The sequence below is a fragment of the Aspergillus vadensis genome (assembly GCF_003184925.1).
Source record: "Aspergillus vadensis CBS 113365 unplaced genomic scaffold BO88scaffold_12, whole genome shotgun sequence".
Taxonomy (NCBI): domain Eukaryota; kingdom Fungi; phylum Ascomycota; class Eurotiomycetes; order Eurotiales; family Aspergillaceae; genus Aspergillus; species Aspergillus vadensis.
Genome location: NW_020292050.1, coordinates 383,828 through 405,790, shown reverse-complemented (window position 1 = coordinate 405,790; position 21,963 = coordinate 383,828). Strand labels below are relative to the sequence as shown.

Here is a 21,963-nt window from a genome sequence, read left to right as displayed (position 1 = left end):
ATGGGTGAAGGATCCTTCCCTGTTCATCCTTCATCCCCATCTTCATCCCTTGGTGTGCTCGTGCCCACTGCCCAGCTGGCGATCAACCATTATTTCCTGCTGCTTTTGCTCGAACCCCCGGGGGAAACAGAGAGGGTCAAGTCTGTCCGTTCGGTTCATCGATCGATCCCCCTCCTAATTCCGATTTTCGAGAAGCTCCTAAATAGCGCATTTTCCATGCTCAGCCTTCCACAATTCCATGATCGGCTCTCTTCGCAATAGTCTCTTGTCAGCGATAATTGATAATTGTCGATATACTTCCATAGTGCTTACTACATCTTTCAATACTTTGTCTATGGATCACGTATATATAAATATTAGCAGTAATATCTTCTGGTCTTGTTCTCACCGAATACTGAGTAGAGTTCCCACCTGATTTCGCTCACTAAATGGTGTACAATTCTAAAAGCGGAAAGAGATCAGGCCCCGGGTGGAGTCGATGCTTTTGGATAGCATCAACAGTTAATGACCGACAGCCTTACAAGACAACTTTCTTGGTCTTGGAATGTTCAATAAAATCAGTTTTACTTCAGGAGATCACTATAGATGACATTTTCGGGACCAAGGTCACAGTGCAGAGCGATAAGGTAGACTACAATTTGAAACCAAGGTGAATCCATATATATTAGTATTGCGGCACCTCTGTCTACACCCAATCCGGATCAAACCTTCACGCATACGGCAATGAAAAGCGTACCAATGGCCTTTTCGACATCCTTGTCGAAGCTGAAACGGGGGAGGGATGCGACCCAGTTCTGGGTGATTGGCACTCTGAAACGTCCTAAGACCCCGCATTCCACCGTCCGTCATGTGTTTTGACATTGATCACCTCTCTTCTTTCCCCCCTCGATTGTGGCAATGAGTAAGTATGTCTGTCGGATGACCTGCCTTTTCATGATGCTAAATGGATCGGCGCATAGCTGGAAAAGCTGTTCGATTGAACACTCCACGGCCGGTTTCCTTCAAACCCTTAAATTCTGCTACCAGCTTTACTTCAATATACTCGAACTTAACGGAGCCACATCTGTCATGATTACGGAATATATATCGGGTACTACGGAGTACGACAGTAGATACTAAACCTGGAGCAAATATGTCAAATCCCTCTCGTGGGTTCAAAGAAAGCCATAATGCAAGGGATGAAGACATTCTGTTGTGAAGGGATGGAAATTTCAAGTGGAATCTTTCAAGATGTGAAGTCATCGGCGGAACTCTTATGCAGGAACGCTGCCTGTAGTCTGTACGACGGAGTACTTCCTGAGTAAACCATGCCACATCCCTTGAGGATCCGTCATGACATACAGCAAGCTAATCAATCATGGCGGTAAGACAATTAGTTATGCGGGGGCCAGACTACAGGCTACTATGGATATGGTTTTCACTTTTCTTATTTCAAGCCAATATTCCTGCAGCTACTGTGACTTACAGGAACTTGTGCAACACGGTACCTGACCCAGAGTATTCTCGGGTCGGGCTGGATGCTTGCGGTCCCTGCCCGGAAGACTCGGGATGCCCCTCATGCTATATCGTATCAGGTAGCTTGGATTTCTAAGCCCATACAAAGTCTCCTGCTACGTCAATTAGGATTATTCCATCTCAATTATTGGAGGGACATCCCGGTTCTGAATCTCATTCATCTCATATACAGTCACGTGACCCGCATACACACCTGAGGCATCAACTTACCACCCGCCACTGCCCTCCGCTGTATCTGCAATGATTTCCGGCACCGCCTTGCCAGAGCTCCGGTGCAACAATTAAGTCTCCAATAATTTGGGCTCAACTCTTTTTTGCTCCCTTTTGCTCTCCACACATTAGTGGTATTTGAGGATTAACTGTCTTACGTGATTCTTCTAGAATGAACTAAATGAACAATTTTACCACAAAGTATCACGCTTGGCCGATCTCATACGCGCCCGACCGGACTCGCGTTTTATCGTGATTTAACGGTCGGCTTCCGATAAACGATTAATGTTGCTCACTTGCCGACTTTGAATCAACAACTGTCCCCACAAACAATGGCAGATGATCATGAAAGCCCCTCCTCAGTGGAGGAGGCGCCAGTCGAGTCCCTCATTCAGGGGCGTGCGAAGCGAAGCACAGCCGGACTTCATATGTCAGCCCTCCTGGACGCCGCCGCAGACGATGACCTTGCGCTTTTGTTCGAGGAAGTGGAGGATGACAACGAGTTTGCGATGGATATGGAGGAAGAAGGAGGCGAAGAGGATGATATGCGCTTTGAGTCTTCGTCCGATGATGAGGATGATCAAGGACCTGAATCGCGAGCCGACGACATGGAGGGGGAGCAACAGATACAGAAGGAGGAGCGACAAGAGAAGAAGAAAAAGAGAGCTCGAGAAGACCTTCGATTCAAGATAGCCAGCAAGAAGGTCAAGATCGATCCTACTGCTGTGTCTACAGTGCCTGCTCCTCGCCCCAAAAAGAAGTCGGAACGTATCTCATGGATCCCTACGCCGGAGGAAGGGCCCACGCGATCATCCTCTCGTCGCCAGACTATGCAGAACAAGGAACTTACGCATGCACGCCTGAAGGACAGCGAAGAAAAACGCATCCGTCTCATCGCCACCATGGAGGAAGCAGCTAAAAGAAAGGCCCAGTTCAAACCGAAGGAGATGACGCAAGCCGAGCGTCTTGCAGAAGCAGAAAGGGTGGAGAGGCATAACAGCAAGAGTCTAAATCGATGGGAGGAAATGGAAAAAAGGAAGGCTGAAGAAAGGCGTGCCAAAATTGAAGCCCTTCAGAACCGCCGCCTTGAAGGCCCGGTCATGTCGTACTGGAGTGGCATAGCAACCTGGGTTAATGGTCGCTTAACGCGCATTGGCAAAGTTGACGTTACGGCGAAACCTGAGAAGGAGGACACTACACGCAAGAAAAGCAAGAAGACGGACAAAGAAAACAAAAATGTGATAGAGCAAAAACCGACCGAGGATCCTGCTGTTGCTGGTTCTGCCACGTCGCAAACAGCCCCTCCTCCCACCCAGACTGAGGGCCCTACGCTACCACAAACACCCGGCGACGCAGAACCTGCAAAGCCGAATCAAGACCCTGAACAGCGGCAAACAAGCTCTGAGCCCACTCAAACCAATGGTGCAATATCCCAAGAGAAACCCACTGATACACCAGTGGAGGCACCCACTGCTACGCCGAAGGAAGCACCCACCGATACGCCAATGGAGGAACCCACCCCCTCTCATGTGAACACAGAGGCTACTGCTGCTGCTCCTACTCCGGCTGCTGCTGCTGCTGATCCTGCGCAGCCTGCCACAGATGCAGTTAACGACGAGTCGGCTACAGAAGCAGCACCAGACTCTGGTTCATCAAAGGTTGAAGATGAAAAGAAAGAGGAAGCCACCGAGACCAAGGCTCCAGATGCAGCTGCGGAGGATATCAAGCCAGATGATAAGCCAGATGTACAACAAAAAGACGATGCTGTACACGCAGCCGAACCTCAACAGCCTACCTCGCAGGAGTCTGGCGAGAAGCCTACGTTAGACTCCGAAAAGCAGCCTGACCAAGATCCACCAATTGCGGCCGCAAAGTCCGATGATGCATCGAAGGAAACAGCTTCTGAACCAACCACAGCCGCTGAGCCTGTGTCTGAACCTGCCACGGTGCAGCAGGAGCTATCCCCCACCACAGTACCAGATGCGAATGCCGCCCCTTCGCAGACTAACCCGCAGAAGGAGACGCCCAATCCAGTACAACCGGGCCAAGAGGCTCCGGAGGTGCATACGGACCAGCCAGCTGTTGCGAATGGGGAAACCCCACAACCGCAAGTTCCAGAGGTACCTCAGGTTGTCGAGCAAACAGGACGAACCCTTACGGTGTTGGAGAACTTTGATGACAAGACCGCCCAAAGCCGCGAGTTTAGTATCTACTTCAACGCCAAAAAACCTCCTAGGCTAACCAGTATGCAATGCACCTTTTCCCCCACTGCATGCACGAACACATTGGACTTGCTAACAGCGCAAAACAGAAATTTCTTCATCCCTCTGCGTTATTACATCACTACCCTCGCGCTATCGGGATCCCGAAACCTCCCTGCCCTTCGCAAACTCACATGCGTACAATGAAATTCGACACACGGTGGCACAAAAGTACAGTTGGAGCCCCATGTTGGGATGCTACGTTGGACCTGTCGGAGTCGCTGCGCGAGGAGTACCAGCGCGGTTCCTCGGCGGTCCTGAAGCAAAAGAGGAAGCTAAGGAGAGCGGAAAGGACGACAAAGCCGCTAGCAGCGAGACTACCGCCACTACTACTGACAAGACAGAAAAAGAGAAAGAAAACGAAGCAAAGACTTCCGCCGCGGAGGCTCCTGCTCCATCTGCATCCGGCCCTTCAGCTGCAGCCGCACCCGCGTCCACACCAACACCCACACCCACACCTGTTGCGGCTACCGCGGGGGATCCGATGGATGTCGATAAATGATTTCCCTCTCCCATTTCAGGCCTGACCTGGGAAACGAAGGAGTGGTTGCTATTATGTTGCACCGGCGTGTTCATGTTTCTATGCCCAAGATACCCACTATTACATCTACACCATCAACTCTAATCACACGGCTACAAGCATATCGTACGCTATCGTAGACGAACAGTAGAGTAATTCAATATGCATTCATGCCACTATCATACCAGCTATCTATCTACCCTACTAAGCAAGCTCATGCACCATGCACAACATACCGGATCACATCACATCAGCCCCCCCCTCCCTCCCCACACCTCCAACAATAAAAGCAGAGAAATCAGAAAAGCAGCGAACCCACAGCCCCACGGATAAAATACCTCAAAAAAATAAGTAACCAACCAACCAGATCGTACAGTAGCTAGCCAGATTCTAAACCAGCCCGAAACGTCCGTGCCAATGGCACGCGACATCCAAAAGATGAAGCAGATGCATACTTAGTAGTAGTAATATAATATACGAAGTGCCTGTTGGCGCCTACATCCATCATTCAACATCTCCTTCCCATTGCAGCTGAACTTCCTCGTTCTGTACTGCGCCATGATGGTCATCTGCAAGAAGGAAATGTGGCGACACGTAATATCCATAGTAGCCTAATAAAACCGATGTTAATGAAGTGTGGGAAAGAAACCAGGATGATGAAACGTCCCACTCCCCAGATCAGATGAATGCAATTGTGTTGGGTTAGGATATTGTGGGACTTGTTTACTGGCTGCTGGGAGAATGATTCAATAAGTGAGTAGTAGTAGTGGTAGTAGTACTTGGTTAGGTGATACATACTGCTGACATTTAGATGGATATTTCACAGTGATTTGTGGTGGTGGGACTGTGTTCCACGGTTTGTGGTACGGATTGTATACGAATCAGACAGGCAAGATGGAGGTGCTACTTTGGGAGACATCTGCTTTGGAGTTGATGTGTGATTGTTAAACTTAGTTGGTTGTAAGAGATGGTATCGGGATATTTCATGTGTTAATAACCTCTTCTATAATGGTATGGATGGAATGAAGAAAAAGATGTTGGTCAAATTTCAGATCCAATGTGGAGAGAGAGAGACTGCTATTATTCGCAGTTGGTTTTGAGTGAGATTAAGCAAATCCAAGGTTTCTGAATCATGCACTGAAAGCTGGATGTATTGAACAGAGCGTGTTAGCATACACCCTGCTGCCAGTATCCACCTCCATGTCATCCAATGGAGGACATCAGTTACCCTTAACAAGCAACCTAACGCCTTTACTTCCATTCCTGGTAGCAGGAATGAACATATCAGTGGCAAACTCAACATCCTTGTTGGACGTTTCAAACAGTTCCAACCTCCCACCTTTCGCACCTGTCTCATCCTTCGCACCGTGATACAGTCTAAACATCCTGGAGACGCAAATATAGAGTTCTGCATAGGCCAGATTGATACCCAAACACGACCTGGAACCCTTTGTGAAGGACACAAGATACCCATTCAGCCTTTTACCCTCCTTTTCGGCTTCGATCCACCGTTCCGGACGAAACTTGCTTGGCTCTGGAAAGATGGCGGGATCATGATGCACAAAAACAGAATTCATGCTCATGGGTGTCCCCGGAGGAATTACCCAGTCCTTTTCACGCTTGTCGTCGTGAAATATCACTGCTTCATCTGGGGATACACGTGCTAGCCGGGCAACAGAGCCATAGGATAGCCGCAGACCTTCCTGAATTACGGCAGTAAGGTAGGGAAGGTGTTCCAAGACCTCAATACCGATATGTGCCGTAGGATCGGGGATGGAGGCGATTAGTTCGGTACGAAGACGGGATAGAGTATCCGGTTGGCTCAGCAGATAGTATGTGATGACCGATAGTGTCCAAGATGTGGTCTCAGTTCCGCCGGCTACGAGTATCTTGGCTTCCTGGCCAAGCCGTTCGACACTCTTTTCTGAGACTGGAAGATTCGGATTCGCTAGCAGATCATGAAAAATGGTTTTTGGCTGCTTTCCGGCCCCTGTATCTTTATCGTTCATGATCTGGTGCACCTGGACCACATTATCGCGGGTGAAGGACTGCGTCTCATTAGCAATACTTTTCAAGATCTGATGAAAGCTGTCTATTGTAGTACCCCTTCATCCTCAAGCACGTTTGCAACTCTTTCATGCATTACAGATTAGCTCCAATTTTTGATGTGTCTATACGCATGCAGGAACACAACATTGATCATACTCACGTTGGACTAATCCATGATACAATCCATGGCGGAATAAGCTGTCCCATATAAATGAGCCAGTGATAGTGCTTCATCCAATGTACAACTTTGCTCATAGCAAGAACGGCCTCCTGAGCTGGCTCACCAAAGTCATGTTTTTGCAACCTCTCGCGCGAGTGGCTGAAACTGTACTGCATAATGACGTCTACATCTGTGAGTATATTGGATGAATAAGGGGGTTTATTATCTTCACCAATGTACATACCATTGGTAAACGCAGCGTAGGCAATATCCATGCGGACTGGATGACCCGTATTTTTCAATCCATGCAGACGTTCAAGGAGTTTGTCGACCTTTTCCCATATGACAGGCTGCAAACGACGTACACTTGCTTTTGAGAAGAATGGGCTCAAAGCAGAACGACGCATGCGATGTAAATCATGTTCTATAGTAGAAAAGGTACTGTCGGGCGCCCCAAATTGATGTTTGAACTGAGGATTCAAATTTCTCTTCTTCTTGCCGCCAGGTGCATACAGCTCATCATAAAAGGCCGACGTCTCGATATGAAGCTCTTCGGGGTTGATGCGAACAATGGGCCCCTATACATTGTAGTGTCACTATATATGGGGTTTTATTCACAACGAGGTCATTCTACTCACGTAGCGCCTATGCATATCCTTGACTTTGAAGATATACCGGCCTCCACATATTGCATCATAATAGAACTCATAGCTGAAGCGCGCAGTCAGCTTCATCGCTCCCTCCTTCGTTCGCAGGGGCCACTTCGAGAACTAAAATTCAAAACTCACAACCAAGTCACAGCTGCCAACGGGGGCCCTGGGAAAGACGCGATGGGGCTAAGGTACAAGCGATACACTGCGCAGCCTATTAGATAGGCAAGCAATGAAGTTAGAGTTATAGTAGCCACGAAGGAGGGGCTGAGCTCCTCGAACAAGGCCATTTTTTATTTTATCTTGTCATGAAAGATCGTCGAACCTTTCTCCGTATGTTCAGGTATGGCGATGTGAGAGAATTGAGGAGATGAGATGGCGTGAGGGGTAATGACCACTAGCAGTAGTCTCAAAAGTCAGCACCTACTAATGTTACTACTAGTGCTATTAGTACTGGCACTCGCACTGTACTGGCTCCGATGTTTCCTTTTTAAGCAATATTCCGCACGCGGAAGATATGTCCTGATGGCCTACAACAAACGCAACGATGCTGACTGCACCCCGATCTGGGGTGTTTGCTAGCAATGATTGAGGGTGTATGATATCGACTACGCAAAGAAACAAAAAGCTTTAGGAAGTGGCATTTTGTTTCTATTCCATTTGATGCTCGATACAAAGGCAGAAGAAGAATGCAGAAGCGGAGCAGGGGAAGAAAATGAAGATGTTTGATGCTTCCCGAAGGGGAAGGTGCCCGCTGCAAACGAACTTATACCTGAACAGCGTATGTTGGACATTTATCAAAGTCATATACATATATCTATAAATCCGAGCAGATATACTAAGATTTTGCTAGCGATTGCCCCCGACGATCCTCACAGAATCAATCTTGTAGATTTCAGAGGTGGGACAAGGCGGTCAATTTGCCTACTACACAACTATGATACTACTTGGTATACCCCAATACCATAACTTTACCCTTATGGTAAACATACCGTAAGCCTTTCCATCTACCTTCCTAAAGATTTGGTAAAGAGATATGTAAAATACACACGGAGTAAGCTTTATCTACATGCCTACCCCTCTTTCGAGTCCGTGGGCTCTAATCAGCCTTCAACGCTAATGAACTTCTTATCCTTGACTCGATCATGATCTAAGTTACAGGAAGTTGCGGTGTAGAAACCTTGAATATTGGATGTAGCTACGTTATAAAACCCTCCAGAGCTGTACCCAGTCAGTCGCTACTTTTTTGATAATAGAGATAAGAGGGATTGAAGAGTGTCCGCGTGCAAGTATGATATCTCCTCCTATCATCCCTGATGCGGTAATCGCGCATGTGATGGTGATGAACCGGGGGAACGTGTGATGAGTCTTCAAACCGAATGATTCGGTTCGAATCAAGGCAGGGGCGACGATCGCATGGTGAGAGTATCACTCTACTCCCGTTGAGTTAGTCGGCTTAATTCGATTCGTATGAATGATGACCCGTGAAAGGTGCAGTTGTTGGGTAGAGTAGATACATCATTGTACAGGCTTCGGAGGGGACACAACGTCTGCCCCGCATGTACTAAGTATCTACGGGGCCATGGGAGCACAAAATGCAACAGGCCAGATTGCACAGACAATGGGACTTGTAATACTCCGTAAACGTGTACGCAATATGGGAAATTAGAATCTTCACATCCATAGTTCTAGACATTAGAAAGAGAAACGTCAGCTAAAAGGACTTGACCTTGAGGGAAGTAAATGGACGATCCTGTTGTTCTGTTGATACTAGTTCAGACTCACCGCTATGATCGAGACACTGAAATGTGGATGGTGTGCCTATCAGATAATGAAGCCCTAGATCCAGAATATTTCAGTTTAAATGATGTGTTGCGGTAAAGCCGAAAAAGGGGACGATCCCTGGAACGAGTGGGTGGGAATCCCCATCCGTCATCGAGTTAGTAACATCCAATCTCAACGTCGGATGTATAAATATTTGCTAATGGATGAAGAAGTTTGATCCACAGGATGATCGAGAACGTGTCACTTTCTGTTGTTTTCTACAAATGCAGAATGCATTATTCACCAGTCAGTACCAAACCAATTACCTGCCAGTTTCCAACAAGTGTTCTCCGGATGATTGGTGGGCACTAGTAAATATAGTCGGCGCTGTGGTTGCCAGTCAGTCTGTGACATTGCCCCACTATTATGGACTCCATCCCCAGTTACTAGCATCATAGACTGATTTTGAACGTTGCAGTCACTGATGACATTATAGTAGACCTTTGTTTAAACCTCTGCTGCTGTGTGGGACTGCCGAAATATGGATAGAATATTTTGTTTCGCCCCAGGGAATTGTCTCATCTATTTCTGTCCATCACGGCTTTGCTTCGCCTCATGGCGGTAGCCACCGGAGCAGGCCACTATCGGCTTCGCCGTTTCTTCTTGCTGCCTAGTTCCTCCCCTTCTCCTCTTTTGCCTCTCTCGATTACAGGCTAGTTTAAGAAAAAGTAAAACTACTACTCGAGGCATTTATGGCGTCACACAATATAGGCCATCCCGAAACGACAGAAAGCCATAGAATTAATCCGGGTCGGCATTTCCTTGTTTGCTAGCCAAGGTTAACTGCCTCCCTGGCGTCCAGTTCCGAATCACTGCTTCCGCACTGCGATAGGGCTCACTCATTGGATCTAACGGCGGGTGATCCTGCCGCACAGATCCAACTAAGGGGGGGCGGACACTGCAGAAAAGCACTGAGCTCTGGATGGAGAAACAGGCCATGTGTAAGCCTGTACGTTAAGCATTGGTTGGTTCCCCTTGAGTCCGGCCACCAAGGCACTGTCTAGACCAGCAGATGTGGAGCTGGGGTGTTTTACAGCTGACGCTCCGTGTCGACGATGGCTGCCCGATTTGAGGTGACAAACTGGGCTGGTCGGCAGTGATGATCAGACCTCAAGAGCCCCGCGTAGCAGAGATCCAGCCAAGCCAAGACGACGACATGTCATTCGCATGCGACGAATGGATGAGGGCCTGGCAGTGTTCCTTTACCCGATAAGCGTGGTTCGGTCGGTTAAGGGAAAAATAAAAGATCGGAATCTCAAGGAAAGCCAAATGAGGATTTGAGGGGCAATGGGAAGGGCTTTTTTCGTTCCGGTCTCTGCACAAGATGGACGCGGCAACTAATGGTTACCTTATCGCGATGGGTACCCCGCCTGGACATTAGAGAGACTCCCGAACACTAGTAGAACACCGCAGTACTTACGCACAAGTACCATATAAGAGCAACGAGAGGAAACAACGGATTCGGAGAGGACGAAAAATTCTTTCTGTGTGCTTCGTCTTCCATCCGCTATACACTCCCCACCGGATCCAGAGTGACAGCTAAATATAGCCAGTCAGTCCACAAGGAGAAGTCCAAAAGAGTCGGTCCGGCGGAGCATTGCAACGTTCCCCAGTCATATACTCCGTACGCGGAGTGGATTAGATCATCTATGGGTGGTGAGGTAAGCCGAATCTGTTATGTGCCTTCCCCATTCAGACGGACGATTGCGCGTTGTGCTGCCTGAGGCAGGCGGCACACGGCAGTCCGGCAGTCTAGAACTCCCTTCCCCAGCCCAATCATGGCGTGACTCAACTGAGTCTCGCCTTCCCTCCCGGGCCTGACGTGCTCGGGCGTCACCCAGGGTGGTCACGGTAACTAGTACTGGGCCGAATGGAGACACACCTGGGGATGTGAAGAGAGACCAAGGCTAACCTAATCCCCCCCATCATGCTCTCCCCATGTAGGTGGAACAAAGTTCTAGAATTTCTGTTGCTTGAATCGATTTTCCGGCTCTGGTTATATCTATCGGGCTGTTCGCTTTCTCTGCCTTTGGTGTTCTTATCGTGAGACGCAAACAGCCTTGACACTTTTCGACTACCACAACAGGAAGAACACTCGATTACTCTTAGGCTATTCTTATACAATTGATTGACCGTCCAGCGCCTGTGATCTGGTGCTCCCTTCGGTATCCCTCTTTCAGTATCGCCTATTTATTCTCCGAGCGATTTTTCTGCTTTCCAGTCGGCTGCACGATACTCACTCATCACCGCCGGTCAATAATCCCGCTTAGCATTACTTACACCCGCCCTTTTCGGTATCCGGCCCATTGCACGTGCGGTGTACCTTGGAGAAGACGGCACACTGGTTTATAAGAAAGGGGCCAAACCAAGAAGAAAACAAAGAGGGATTTAATTCGCAGAAAGGGGGAAACAGAATACACTGCCATTCCTTTGGTATGTATGTCTCCCTTCCTAGCATTTATTATTTCTTAAGATTTTTTTTTTTTTCTTTCGTTTGTCGATTACCCGTTTGTTACTTTGTTGTCCCTTATCTCTCCCCACTCAGAGGCCGGTGATAACGCTCCCTCAGCCGGGCCACCAACGTTCTAGTAGTACTACTAGTGAGACTGGTTTCATTTGTGACCTATCTGACCAATTCTGGTACCACAGCAGATACACACAGAGCAGAAAAGAAAAAAGCTTATCGTTGTTACTGTCATTACAAAGAATTTGGCGTTCGCCCGCTACATATTTGACTCTCATTGCCAGGGTTTCCTCAAAAATAAGAAACCACTCAGGCGTGTATTCCCTTGCCGTTTCAGCTCGACTCATTCGGCACATGCCATTTCGGCTGAACGAGGACTGAGGCATTATTACGAAACTATATCATCCAGTACTACCGTGCGAGTCCATTGGTCCAACCAATTGTGCAGTTGGATCCCTGCTAGACGCAAATCCCTCATACTTTCTGACCCCATAGGGGCAAGCTCTCGTGCTCCACAACTGGCGCGGTTCGGCGCAAGGTACCATCGCCGAATTATTTTCAGATAGATGGTTTTTCTTTTGGACCGGTGTCATATTTATACTTAACCAGATCCTCACCGCCATCCATGACTCAAAGCAATAACCACCATCGCCGCACTTCCTCGGGCTCCAATGTCCCTAAGCTGAGGAACTCTCGGCCGGCTTTACATCGGAGAGGCACATCCTTTGTCAACCACTCCATATCCAAACTAGGCTCTGGACAAGTCACCAAGCAGTTGGAATTGGACGACGACCGGCAGCCCGAGATGGCGGCTAGCTTTCTCAACTTTTGGTATGTGTTATGCTACATCTAGTATCTTCGGCCCTGCCTTCTCCCCAGCATGGTTGCTTTTGCCAATCCTCGCACATCCCCGTTAACCTTGTCGCTTATTCCCCTTGCATATCAAATGATCGCTTATCTTCAGGATCAAAGCTAACTGATCTACAGCGCCATGTGCGAAAAGCAGATAACAGTGCCTGACAATTCCCTCTTATATTGTAGCGAAAGGTATGAGACTCCTTATCGCGCCACGGCCTTGACTTGCACAGCCTCCACTGTTGGTTTAAATTCCAACCAGTTCCCCCTAGCCCTTCCTTTGTCTCAATGCTATCTCTTTCCTTTCAATAATTTTCTTTTAACACATTATCTCTGCAGCTGTCGCCGCAAAGACTCCCACAAACCACTCTCAGCTTCCTTCTCATCAAACTCCTCCATGTCTTCCTCAACAACTCCACCTGCCTCTCCTCCTATGTCTCCTCGAATGATTGTAGCACCCATGACTCCCACGAAAGGTGCCGCCAGATCCTCGATCTCCAGGATACCCAGCGAATGGAATGATTCCAAGACGGATCAGGATCCATCCGAATGGAAGCCAGTGATACCTATGGGATCCGGTGCCAGTTCTCTGGCGTCGTCAGAGGCTTGGAATTACCTATCCCAGTTTCACCGTGATGACACTATGATGCCGGTCCGGCGCCCTCGGTTTGATCACCGCAGTTCGACCAGCTTGTCGGCACTCTGGAGTGCTACAGGGTCTGTTCCGCCGCTGATGCACACGCCGTCCACAGCTGCTTCGTCGGTGAGCAGCAACGGGTCGGACTATATGAGCTATATGCATGACTCGGCCTATCGTCCACTGCCCCCTCGGCACAAGCCCCAGATGTCTGGTTGCTCAAGCGCCTCGAAGGGGCTCGACTTGGTGGTGCCTCATGTGCATGTGAGCGTGGAAGATGCCCCCGCCGTTAATATCTCCAACGATGGGTCGATCTTCCCCGCCAGTAGTGCGCTATGGGATGAGAAGCCCATTGAAAAGACGCCCACCCTGAAGACGGCCTTGGGTTCGCCGACGTCTGATATATCTGCCCGTTCCCTGGAGGAGATTTCGTGATCATACCGTCACGATTCTGACGCTTTCCAAGTCGACTGAGGTTACAATTCTTAGTCGAAATTGCAAGCGCTCAGATGTTGTGCATGTGGGTCATGGAAAGGGCTAGCCTCTGGCATTATCTTGAATTTTTATTTTTTTTATTTTTGGTTTTCCGTTGTCAGTCATTTTGGTATATGCAAATATTGAGCGGGAAAAACACAACAGATGCATTAGAGCCAGCATGAGTACTACGAAGCGATGGATGATAGGCGTGGAAACAGCACCTTCCTTTTGGACATTGAGCACATAGCGGATGCTTAAATGGATTCTTAATACCACACGGACTTTGGGCATGTGTATAGACGAGCGGGGATTTCTATATAGAACTGAACAAGACATGTTTTTTTATTGGACCATCCACCTATCAATTTGTGATCTACCACTAGACCGACCCAGAGGTACCCATAGTGCGTGCAAGATGTTATTAGCTGCTGTCAAAGACTAACAGTACTACCGAACCACTGCCGAACGCCCTGTATTGTGAAGTATGACTAAGCATATACATACAGTGATGTATAATGTTATGCATAAAACGAGTGGCAAGTAACAGCCAGCAAAGAGAGGATAGTTGCTCGCAGCATCCCATTGCTATACATGAATCATACAGAAAGCTTAATTGGCAAATAAGCTACAACATCATGCCGTGTAGGTCATACAAACTAATGACTTGCAGTTCACATACCAAGTAAAGAACGCCTGCTCCGCAACATCCTCTGTGCTCCTGATGTGTACTATAGCATAGCTTTCGAGCATCATAGCCCGGAGTAAATTCCTTTCCGTGGATGCGCCCCATTTTCATACCAGTATACTTCAATTTGCGTTGAATAAATACGCTTTACATTCGTTGGATCTCACAACAAGAAGAGTCTGGTGGCAAAAGAGCAAAAGAAGGAGAGGCGATGAAGATGTCAGCCAAGCACTGGACGTGCATCAGTTATATAGCTGCAGGGTGTCTGCAACTGGTGCATCTTCTGGTGTGGGTTAATTTACCATCTTCTGAGGACGCAGAAAGCCCATTATCCACCCAGCGATGTTAGTTATTCAGCCTCTCACCAGTCTTCTTCGTTTCTGGATGTCTGCTAACGAACCTGCCTTGAAGAATCCAACACTTGAGAGGTACATAATCAGCTCATATACGAATGCTTTAGCATTAGAAGTATTCTTGGAAACTCAAAAATAGGGGGTCCAGTCTTGCAAGATGAGTTCATCGTGAAACCAGATTCTGCCATTCTACTGAACCCTGAGATTCTCCAAGCCTAGATTAGGCAACTTGAAGCGAACCTCGTATAATAAAGAGCTCGTAAATAGAGCAGAATAATTTGTGAAAGACTAGGAACAAGTGCAACAGAACTAAGGTACCAAGGTTAGTTTGGCGAGCTTTTCCTGGGACGGCAAGCACATTTGTCCTGCCAGCCGGAAATGATTTCCATCCACCCCCCGTTAACTGAATCTTGCGAGCGTCCCGTTGTTTCTTTCTTTCCATCCTGTCACCAGCCCGATATCAAATCCTGCATCGAACGAGCATCGGAAACGTGACCATCGAGGTTTCTTGTCCTTTGCATCCCGTTTATGCCTCCGTCACCCCCGTCCATCGACTAGTTTCTCTTCAGGGATTTTACCTTCTGCTCTCTCAGCCTCCTGCCAGACCTCCCTGCTCGGGCTCCAGGCTGTCCTCGTCATTAAGAAGCTAGAATTATGATGAATTTCCTCTTTTCTCGTCAGTACGCGTGGATCGAAGTACTTCTCATGCCCCATGATACCGCAACCTCGTTTGGCCTGGTGCGCCCATGAAGAGCTTGATGGAATTACTCTGCAGACTCAAATGTGGCTTCTATGAGAGTAGAATGCTTCAAGATCCGTTATTACAACGGACAATTATCCTTGGCTTGTCTGGACACGAGACAACCTGTACTAATCACTGGTTGTGAAGATATTCGAAGACTCCACATCGTCCTCTGAAGGCTACAGAATGCCTGGTTGAGAACAAGTGTCTTTCAGCAGATATACTCATTAATACCTCTGGAATTAGACGCTGTGTTCACCTCACGTTCCGTGTCCAAGCCCATGCTATTATTTTGATTCTTGCTAACTTAGCGCTGACGTAGAGCCGGAGAGCCCGCAGACCAGATATGCCAAATCCCACTTTCCCTTCGAACGACGTGCTTCGGCAGAACCAATCCCCTATGATCTTGACAATACGAGAGATTGGAGATACCTTGAACAACTACATCTACACCTGTATCACTGTGGGGTCATACGCCGTCAACTCTAAAGGCTGGTTACACAAATTGATCCACTCGGCCGGGTATGTCCCATGGTCGGCAATGACAGGAACAGATGCATGTTTTGCTGCATGTCATCAATGAACCCGCCATATGGTCGAATGAAAGCCCAGATATAAAGAACGAAGCGTGTATTTGGTAGGGAGATTATGCCACGATAGGCTGAATGTCGGCCGTTGGTACAAGCCAACAGCAAATTTGCTCAATGCGAACAACGACGTTGCTCAGTGCACAAACTACCCGCTGCATAACCCAATTACGGCAATTGGTCGAGACCTAGTGCTTCTGCCCTCCAAACACAAGGATATCATGTTGGTGTTAGCTGGCAATAGCAAATATCACGGTCCAGCGACCGATAAAACCCTTAGGTCGAACTAGCACCGGCAGACGACGTTGCTTGAACACGATAGCAACGCACGAATTATAATATAATGCCAGTGTCAGGGTCTGAAGAGCTAGGATACAATACAATGCAGAGTGGATGAGAAGGTGCTTGACTAGATGCGTCGCGGAAGCACATCCTCTCTGAAGTGACTAGGGCTGCATTAATATCGTTCTGTCTGCAGAGACTTGATTGGACCGGCACGGAAACGAAGACCTAAGGTATCTGACAGTACCAGACGTGCTGCAACCGACACGCGGCGTGAAACAGTTCAAAATAGGCCAGCGGGTTGAAATAGGCTAAAGTGATAACACAATTGCGATAGGAACGAACTTCTATTGCTTATGGCTCGATAGCATCAATGCTGGGCGCAGTGTGCCGTCGAAGGGCCATCTGCAGTCAATGTTATTCAATGGTCTCGGCTACGCAACGCGCGCGCTACTCTTCCAACTACGAGCCTCCGAATCGAGAACCCCAAGCCTACGAACCATCTAGCGGATTCACCCCCACTACTGGGACTATTTTCAATGATTAATATACCCTAGGTATGGAAGGTTTTTCTTTCCAGAGTCGAAAACAATACACATACAAGCAAGGATTTATTTATGACGAAATCAATACGCCACATTGCAACATTATGTACATGCCCAGGACACGGAATCCTTGATTCCTCTTTAAGCGCAGCACAAGAAACCCAATAATTTCGCTAGAAGGATTACGCGACAACTGGACTGGGACATAAAGTGGGGGACATGTCGGCTGATTTCAAGCATCGTCGCCAATGATGTCGTCAGGAAGGATATCATCAGGGAGACTGTCCGCAAAGCCACCCGCATTATCATTATCGAGGCAGCACATGTAGCAACCCAATGATGCTTGCCACTGTCATAACGGTCAATGAGGACTCTGTGCCCAGAACCGAGGATGTGCTTACCTCCGGATTGCTGCAGGGAAGTTCGGAACTCTTAGGAAGACATTGGCCCGTGCAAAACTTGTTTCCAGTATCAGTACCCTGGGAACCAGTCTGGGCATAGGCAGTAGATGCGAGGAGGGCAAAAGCCGTAACGAAAAGATCGGAAAGCTGCATCTTGCTAATTTGACCAAATGAGTGGCAGTCTGAAAACGAGGGAATGGACACCGAGCAAGTTCGGCAAGAGGACAGAATCAAGTAGGTAATGTCATGCAGCCGATCACGTACATGGGTGGCAGCGACACATAAGTTGCTTTATAAGTGCTCCGTTTCCCCTTGCTATTTGCGAAGCAAGGGGGGATAATTTGCACCTGTTATTACTGTGTCGCGTCCCTATGCTAAACGATCAGAAAACAAGGTCCAAAGAATGCTGCTCTCCTACGAGCATGAATTCCAGGACAACAAGTTTTGGTATGCTCTGGCAGAGCAGAGCCAAAAGACGTCAACAACATCGATATGGAGTCGTTCTTTTCGAAGATCAACCCATATCCCCCATCCCTCCTGAGCGTGTTTCTGAAGTTACCACAGAACAACACATCAGTTATATCTCCCAGAAAATATCCCTATACAGCACGTGGCTGAATAACGTGTGGCTGTGGTCAATGCTAGCCACCTACTTACCAACAGCATGTCTCACATTCCCAGCGGAAGCGCCTCACGCGCCACGCATAGGGAGCATAACTATACATACAGGGATAAATTATCCGGAGCAAGGGAGAATAAACAAACAATTGTAGGAACTATACTAAACTGCCCTTCGGTGAATAAGGCTCTGCAGTGAGTATAATTAAGAAGGTTATGTAATACATAATGTGAGTATGACCATGCTCAAACAGCGTCAATTATGTTCTCTGCCGGAAAGCTAAGTTGATCTTGCTTGCATTGACAAAGATCAATAAATGCAGGAGACCAGCACTAACTTTATAGTACATCAATCTGGCTGATTATACTTCCATACTAACAGGGCAGATGAAACTTTGTGAAGTTAACATAGTACTATACAGGGACAGTAACTAAAAATCAGATCAGTGTCATGATTTTATCACTGACATGACATAGTAAGATATGTAAGTAAGATATATACTATACACAGACAGCAGTTAATCAGACCTCGACCATAGTAACAAAACGAATACGTGAAGAGAACTAGTCTCTCAATGGACGTGTTCAGACCCCACGAGCTAATCCAATAAAGGTAAAGTACTTTCTTCAGGGCAGAAATTACTAAACTACGTGTAATCCTATTTCCACAAACCATGTCCTCTAATCCACACACCAAAGAGGGTGTGATGAAGAAAACTAAAAGGGGGCGGCGACCCACACCAATTTTGACATGGTAGGACGTGCGTGGACCTTGCGCAAGTCATCTCACCCCTGAGGAGTCATAGACTAGGGTGGCAATTTCCCGAGGGACACTTCTTCAGCTAGCCAGAACCGGTTCGGATGTGCTTTAATCTAAGCTGATAATGACTTGCATATGCAAGCTTTGGATGCCTTTTTTTGGGTAATATCATCCTAGAGGACCCTGCATATGGGGGGCTAAGGTGGACTAGTTCCAATATATTTGTAGCCTGTACGGAGTAGTAAGAGGGTGGACATGCACTAGTATGAGGTTAGGCATATGTTCCTCCGTAGGCTGCATAACCGGCCCCAAGAATGGGCTGCCAGATTCCACTGTGGCACGGAAACATTTTCCGTAGTGCAGGCTATGGCAGCAGGCTCACGGAATGGTGCCAGCACATCTGGCTGAGACTGGGCCGCAGGGCTCCGCCTCGAGACATGGTTCAGTAGAAGTTCTGACAAACAACGACCGGAACCCAGTAGATATTTGCTTTTTGCCGTTGTTGTCATCGCTCTTCCTTATTGTCCAAACCGACAGTGACCAGTCAGTATAGACATAAATTTCCCTTAGAATGGCCTATTCAGGTAGAGCACTGCACTCTGCGACGTACTCTTGGGTTCCTCACTGCTCGCAATAATACGCGGAAGAGCGCCTCCACCGGTATACTTCGAATGTCACCCGAACCGAGACACCGAGCAAGGCCTGTTATTGACTGTCAGATTTTGCACTTTCTGGATTGCAGCCTCTCATGACATGCTCAGAAGCTGCTGAACAAGTGTAGTCGACAAGTCTACACTGGTACAAGCCATACTTTGTATCGCTAACCTGCAATGTCGTAAAAGAGATGTCGGATGCGAGGAGTCCACCGGCGTTGTGAAGGCTGCACTGATCTATTGAGCCATAAGGTTAGTACTGATGCAAACTTCTCACACTTATCCTCTCACGGCATGCGCCTTGATAGTTTGTAAGCGTTTCCAGAACGCATGACCTTTTTTCCTCGCGTTCGGGAGATGACTTCGGAGGCGTCCAGTAGTTGCCCAATGAGGATTCCTGGATGTATTTTCCTTCGCTAATGGGCACTCACCTTGGCGCTAGAAACCACCGGTTCGTCTGGTTGCTTGCTGCCCTTGCCCTGTTCCCTCCGCCCCCCTTTTCTCTCCAGGTAGGTATTCCTCATCTCCTTCAGGTTTTATGGTTGCTTCTTCTTGACTGCCAGTGCCTAACCTGGAGCAGAATCCACCAATGTGATTGATCTACTAGAAAGACTGAAAATCGATTGGTAAGCGAAGACTATTTCACTCTCGACACAAATTTCTGGCTTCTGCAAAACTTTGCGCTTGCACGGACAATACTGGGCGCAAGCTCGCCTTCTGCATGTGGTTTCGTCAGAACCGAAATATAGTCCTCTACAGTTGGCTCTTACCTCTACACCCGAGACGTCTTGCCCACGCCCACAATGGCCAGTGTTCTCATGGCGGGCGATGAGACTTCCCGTCGTTGCAAATCCGGTCAATCCCCGGAAGTGGAGCAAGCCAGATTCTCATAACATCTTCCGAACTATTACAGCCGCCTGCCCGCCGGTGAAGCACCAAAATGGACTTTGGCAGGTCTGGACAATTTGTAGGGTCGGACCTGATGCCTTCGATGGATGCCTTGATCACCGAGATGTAGGCATTTGAACTGGACAAGGCGTGCCAAAGCGCGAACGAAGCTTGGTATGCAGTTGTTTGGAACAGCACCTTTCTACTGATTTATCAGTATCACCCAATCATTTCAAGCTCGATAGACTGCACTACACCCAGCATTCAATCGGTGGAGTCTCTGCCCAATGCTGATGCCCGAACAAGAAAGCCAGACTTGGTTGTACGGATCCAACTTAGGACGTCGCACATGGCACTTTCGATGAAAGCGTATCGGACAGAGTTGTACATTGACAGACCTGACGTTCATGCTAAAGCGCACTAGTTCCCGTGACGTAACCAAACATATGACAGCATACTCGTTCGCTGAGCCAGCACACGAGCGTGATTGACGATTGCGATACGAGCGAGAAAACTATTCTGGAATCACACAACAGACGGTAGTCATTTAAAGTGAGAGCTCGAGCACCACGTGTACCTTTTGCAGACTTGCAAAGAAGCTATAGATCTGGTGGATGCCTGAGTTCATTGTGATGAAACCATCGAAGATTGACGCTAGATCTGCACGTCAAATCGAGCCAGACTACAAAGCTTGGCGCTCGTTCGAACAAGGGTCCTTACCACCCATGCGAGTCCAGCACAAGCAACGACCTTCGGTTCCATAGAGACACGTCTTTGGTATAATACGGCAGATTGTCCTAGATGCGCTTTACGAGCATACCGAACCGATGGGGTGCTCGCGAACACGAGCTGAGGTGCCGTCACTGTGCCTAAAGCCTAACGGTTGAAACCAAAGATCATCGCGCTTCCTGTGGTATCCTCTCCCTCTTCGCCGAAGTGTACTGAGCTTGACCAAAAGGCACGTCTCGGATTCACTCGATAACCGGAATGACTGGTGCAAGTCTCCAGCTCTCAGAGGAGACACTTCACAGGTGTGAAACTTGCGAGGCGGATTGTGTATCCCGGGACAAGCCTGCGAGCAGGCTGCTCAGAAGACTGACAAACCAGATATGCCGTGGATTTGTGCCACACTGAAAATTTGCCAGTATATATTTGAGTAATCAAATCCGATGATGAATCCGTGTCTTGATACCATTGTGGTATTCTCTGCCGCTACCAGTGTGTTTCCACCGAAGACAAACCATCGCCGTTTTCTTAATGTTGACAGCAAAACGCACCGCGGGACCGCTGAAATCCTAGATGACATGATGCTAATGATACCGAACTCTGAATCCATTTCTCTTTCTTGTTGTGGGAGGACGATTTTCGAGAGACTTGTCGCGATAAATTCGAGGTCAGGAGGCGAGTCTGGTTCTCGGCAGATACGGTTCTACTGATTCCTCGTCATCAATATGCAGGTCTGCGAGAGAGAAAGCATTCGATGTGACGCCTGTTACATAAGTGTCAGTTCATAGCTTCCATAGGAGCAAGCTCTTCTGCCAGGCCGTGAAGCGTTCCCACAGTCAAACGGGGCTAATACAATAACCACAAAAGCCGGTGGCAGCTGTCCGCTGACTTGGAGCCAGGCTGCTGCATCACGAAAACTTCCCACTTTGACACATGATATTGTAGGTATAAAGGATCAGCTTTGAAAAGACCGGACCGTCTTGGGGAGGATTAAAAGAAGAGAGGGAAGGTCAGTGATCCGGTTGACGTATAGTCACGGCACCAGATGTTCTAGCGTGCACTACAAAAGCGATGTTTCCCCGAATGGCGGCGGAGACGAGA

The 21,963-nt window shown here is 48.1% G+C and overlaps 5 protein-coding genes across 5 annotated transcripts; 2 read left to right on the top strand and 3 right to left on the bottom strand.

Annotated features, from left to right (window-relative positions):
- Nucleotides 1-2,057: 2,057 nt before the first annotated feature.
- On the top strand, nt 2,058-4,617 carry BO88DRAFT_444043 (putative signal transducer; the record flags this gene model as incomplete). Its single annotated transcript, XM_025710068.1, has 2 exons — nt 2,058-3,969; nt 4,037-4,617. The coding sequence occupies 2 exons, from the start codon at nt 2,058-2,060 to the stop codon at nt 4,486-4,488; spliced, it is 2,364 nt and encodes a 787-aa protein (XP_025562613.1). The 3' UTR covers nt 4,489-4,617.
- Nucleotides 4,618-5,726: 1,109 nt separating this feature from the next.
- On the bottom strand, nt 5,727-7,709 carry BO88DRAFT_488201 (cytochrome P450; the record flags this gene model as incomplete). The annotated part of the gene is made up of 6 exons (XM_025712603.1): nt 7,504-7,709; nt 7,354-7,426; nt 6,960-7,293; nt 6,716-6,899; nt 6,611-6,638; nt 5,727-6,554 (listed from the first exon to the last, which is right to left on the bottom strand). The coding sequence occupies exons 1-6, from the start codon at nt 7,653-7,655 to the stop codon at nt 5,727-5,729; spliced, it is 1,599 nt and encodes a 532-aa protein (XP_025562612.1). The 5' UTR covers nt 7,656-7,709.
- A 4,450-nt stretch (nt 7,710-12,159) lies between these two features.
- BO88DRAFT_52232 (uncharacterized protein) lies at nt 12,160-13,631 on the top strand. Its single transcript, XM_025712938.1, has 2 exons — nt 12,160-12,484; nt 12,641-13,631. The coding sequence occupies exons 1-2, from the start codon at nt 12,279-12,281 to the stop codon at nt 13,578-13,580; spliced, it is 1,146 nt and encodes a 381-aa protein (XP_025562611.1). The 5' UTR covers nt 12,160-12,278; the 3' UTR covers nt 13,581-13,631.
- Nucleotides 13,632-14,058, bottom strand: BO88DRAFT_52208 (uncharacterized protein). Its single transcript, XM_025712937.1, has one exon. The coding sequence runs from the start codon at nt 13,956-13,958 to the stop codon at nt 13,683-13,685; it is 276 nt and encodes a 91-aa protein (XP_025562610.1). The 5' UTR covers nt 13,959-14,058; the 3' UTR covers nt 13,632-13,682.
- Nucleotides 14,059-16,867: 2,809 nt separating this feature from the next.
- BO88DRAFT_405161 (uncharacterized protein) lies at nt 16,868-17,467 on the bottom strand. The gene is made up of 2 exons (XM_025706806.1): nt 17,218-17,467; nt 16,868-17,165 (listed from the first exon to the last, which is right to left on the bottom strand). The coding sequence occupies exons 1-2, from the start codon at nt 17,368-17,370 to the stop codon at nt 17,049-17,051; spliced, it is 270 nt and encodes an 89-aa protein (XP_025562609.1). The 5' UTR covers nt 17,371-17,467; the 3' UTR covers nt 16,868-17,048.
- Nucleotides 17,468-21,963: the final 4,496 nt, after the last annotated feature.

Coding starts and splice junctions, on each gene's coding strand:
- BO88DRAFT_52208 (XM_025712937.1), bottom strand. CDS start 13,958: ATGTCTTGTTCAGTTCTATATAGAAATCCCCGCTCGTCTATACACATG.
- BO88DRAFT_52232 (XM_025712938.1), top strand. CDS start 12,279: ATGACTCAAAGCAATAACCACCATCGCCGCACTTCCTCGGGCTCCAAT. Junction 12,485..12,640: donor GCTAGCTTTCTCAACTTTTG/GTATGTGTTATG, acceptor ACTGATCTACAG/CGCCATGTGCGAAAAGCAGA.
- BO88DRAFT_405161 (XM_025706806.1), bottom strand. CDS start 17,370: ATGCAGCTTTCCGATCTTTTCGTTACGGCTTTTGCCCTCCTCGCATCT. Junction 17,166..17,217: donor TTCCCTGCAGCAATCCGGAG/GTAAGCACATCC, acceptor CCGTTATGACAG/TGGCAAGCATCATTGGGTTG.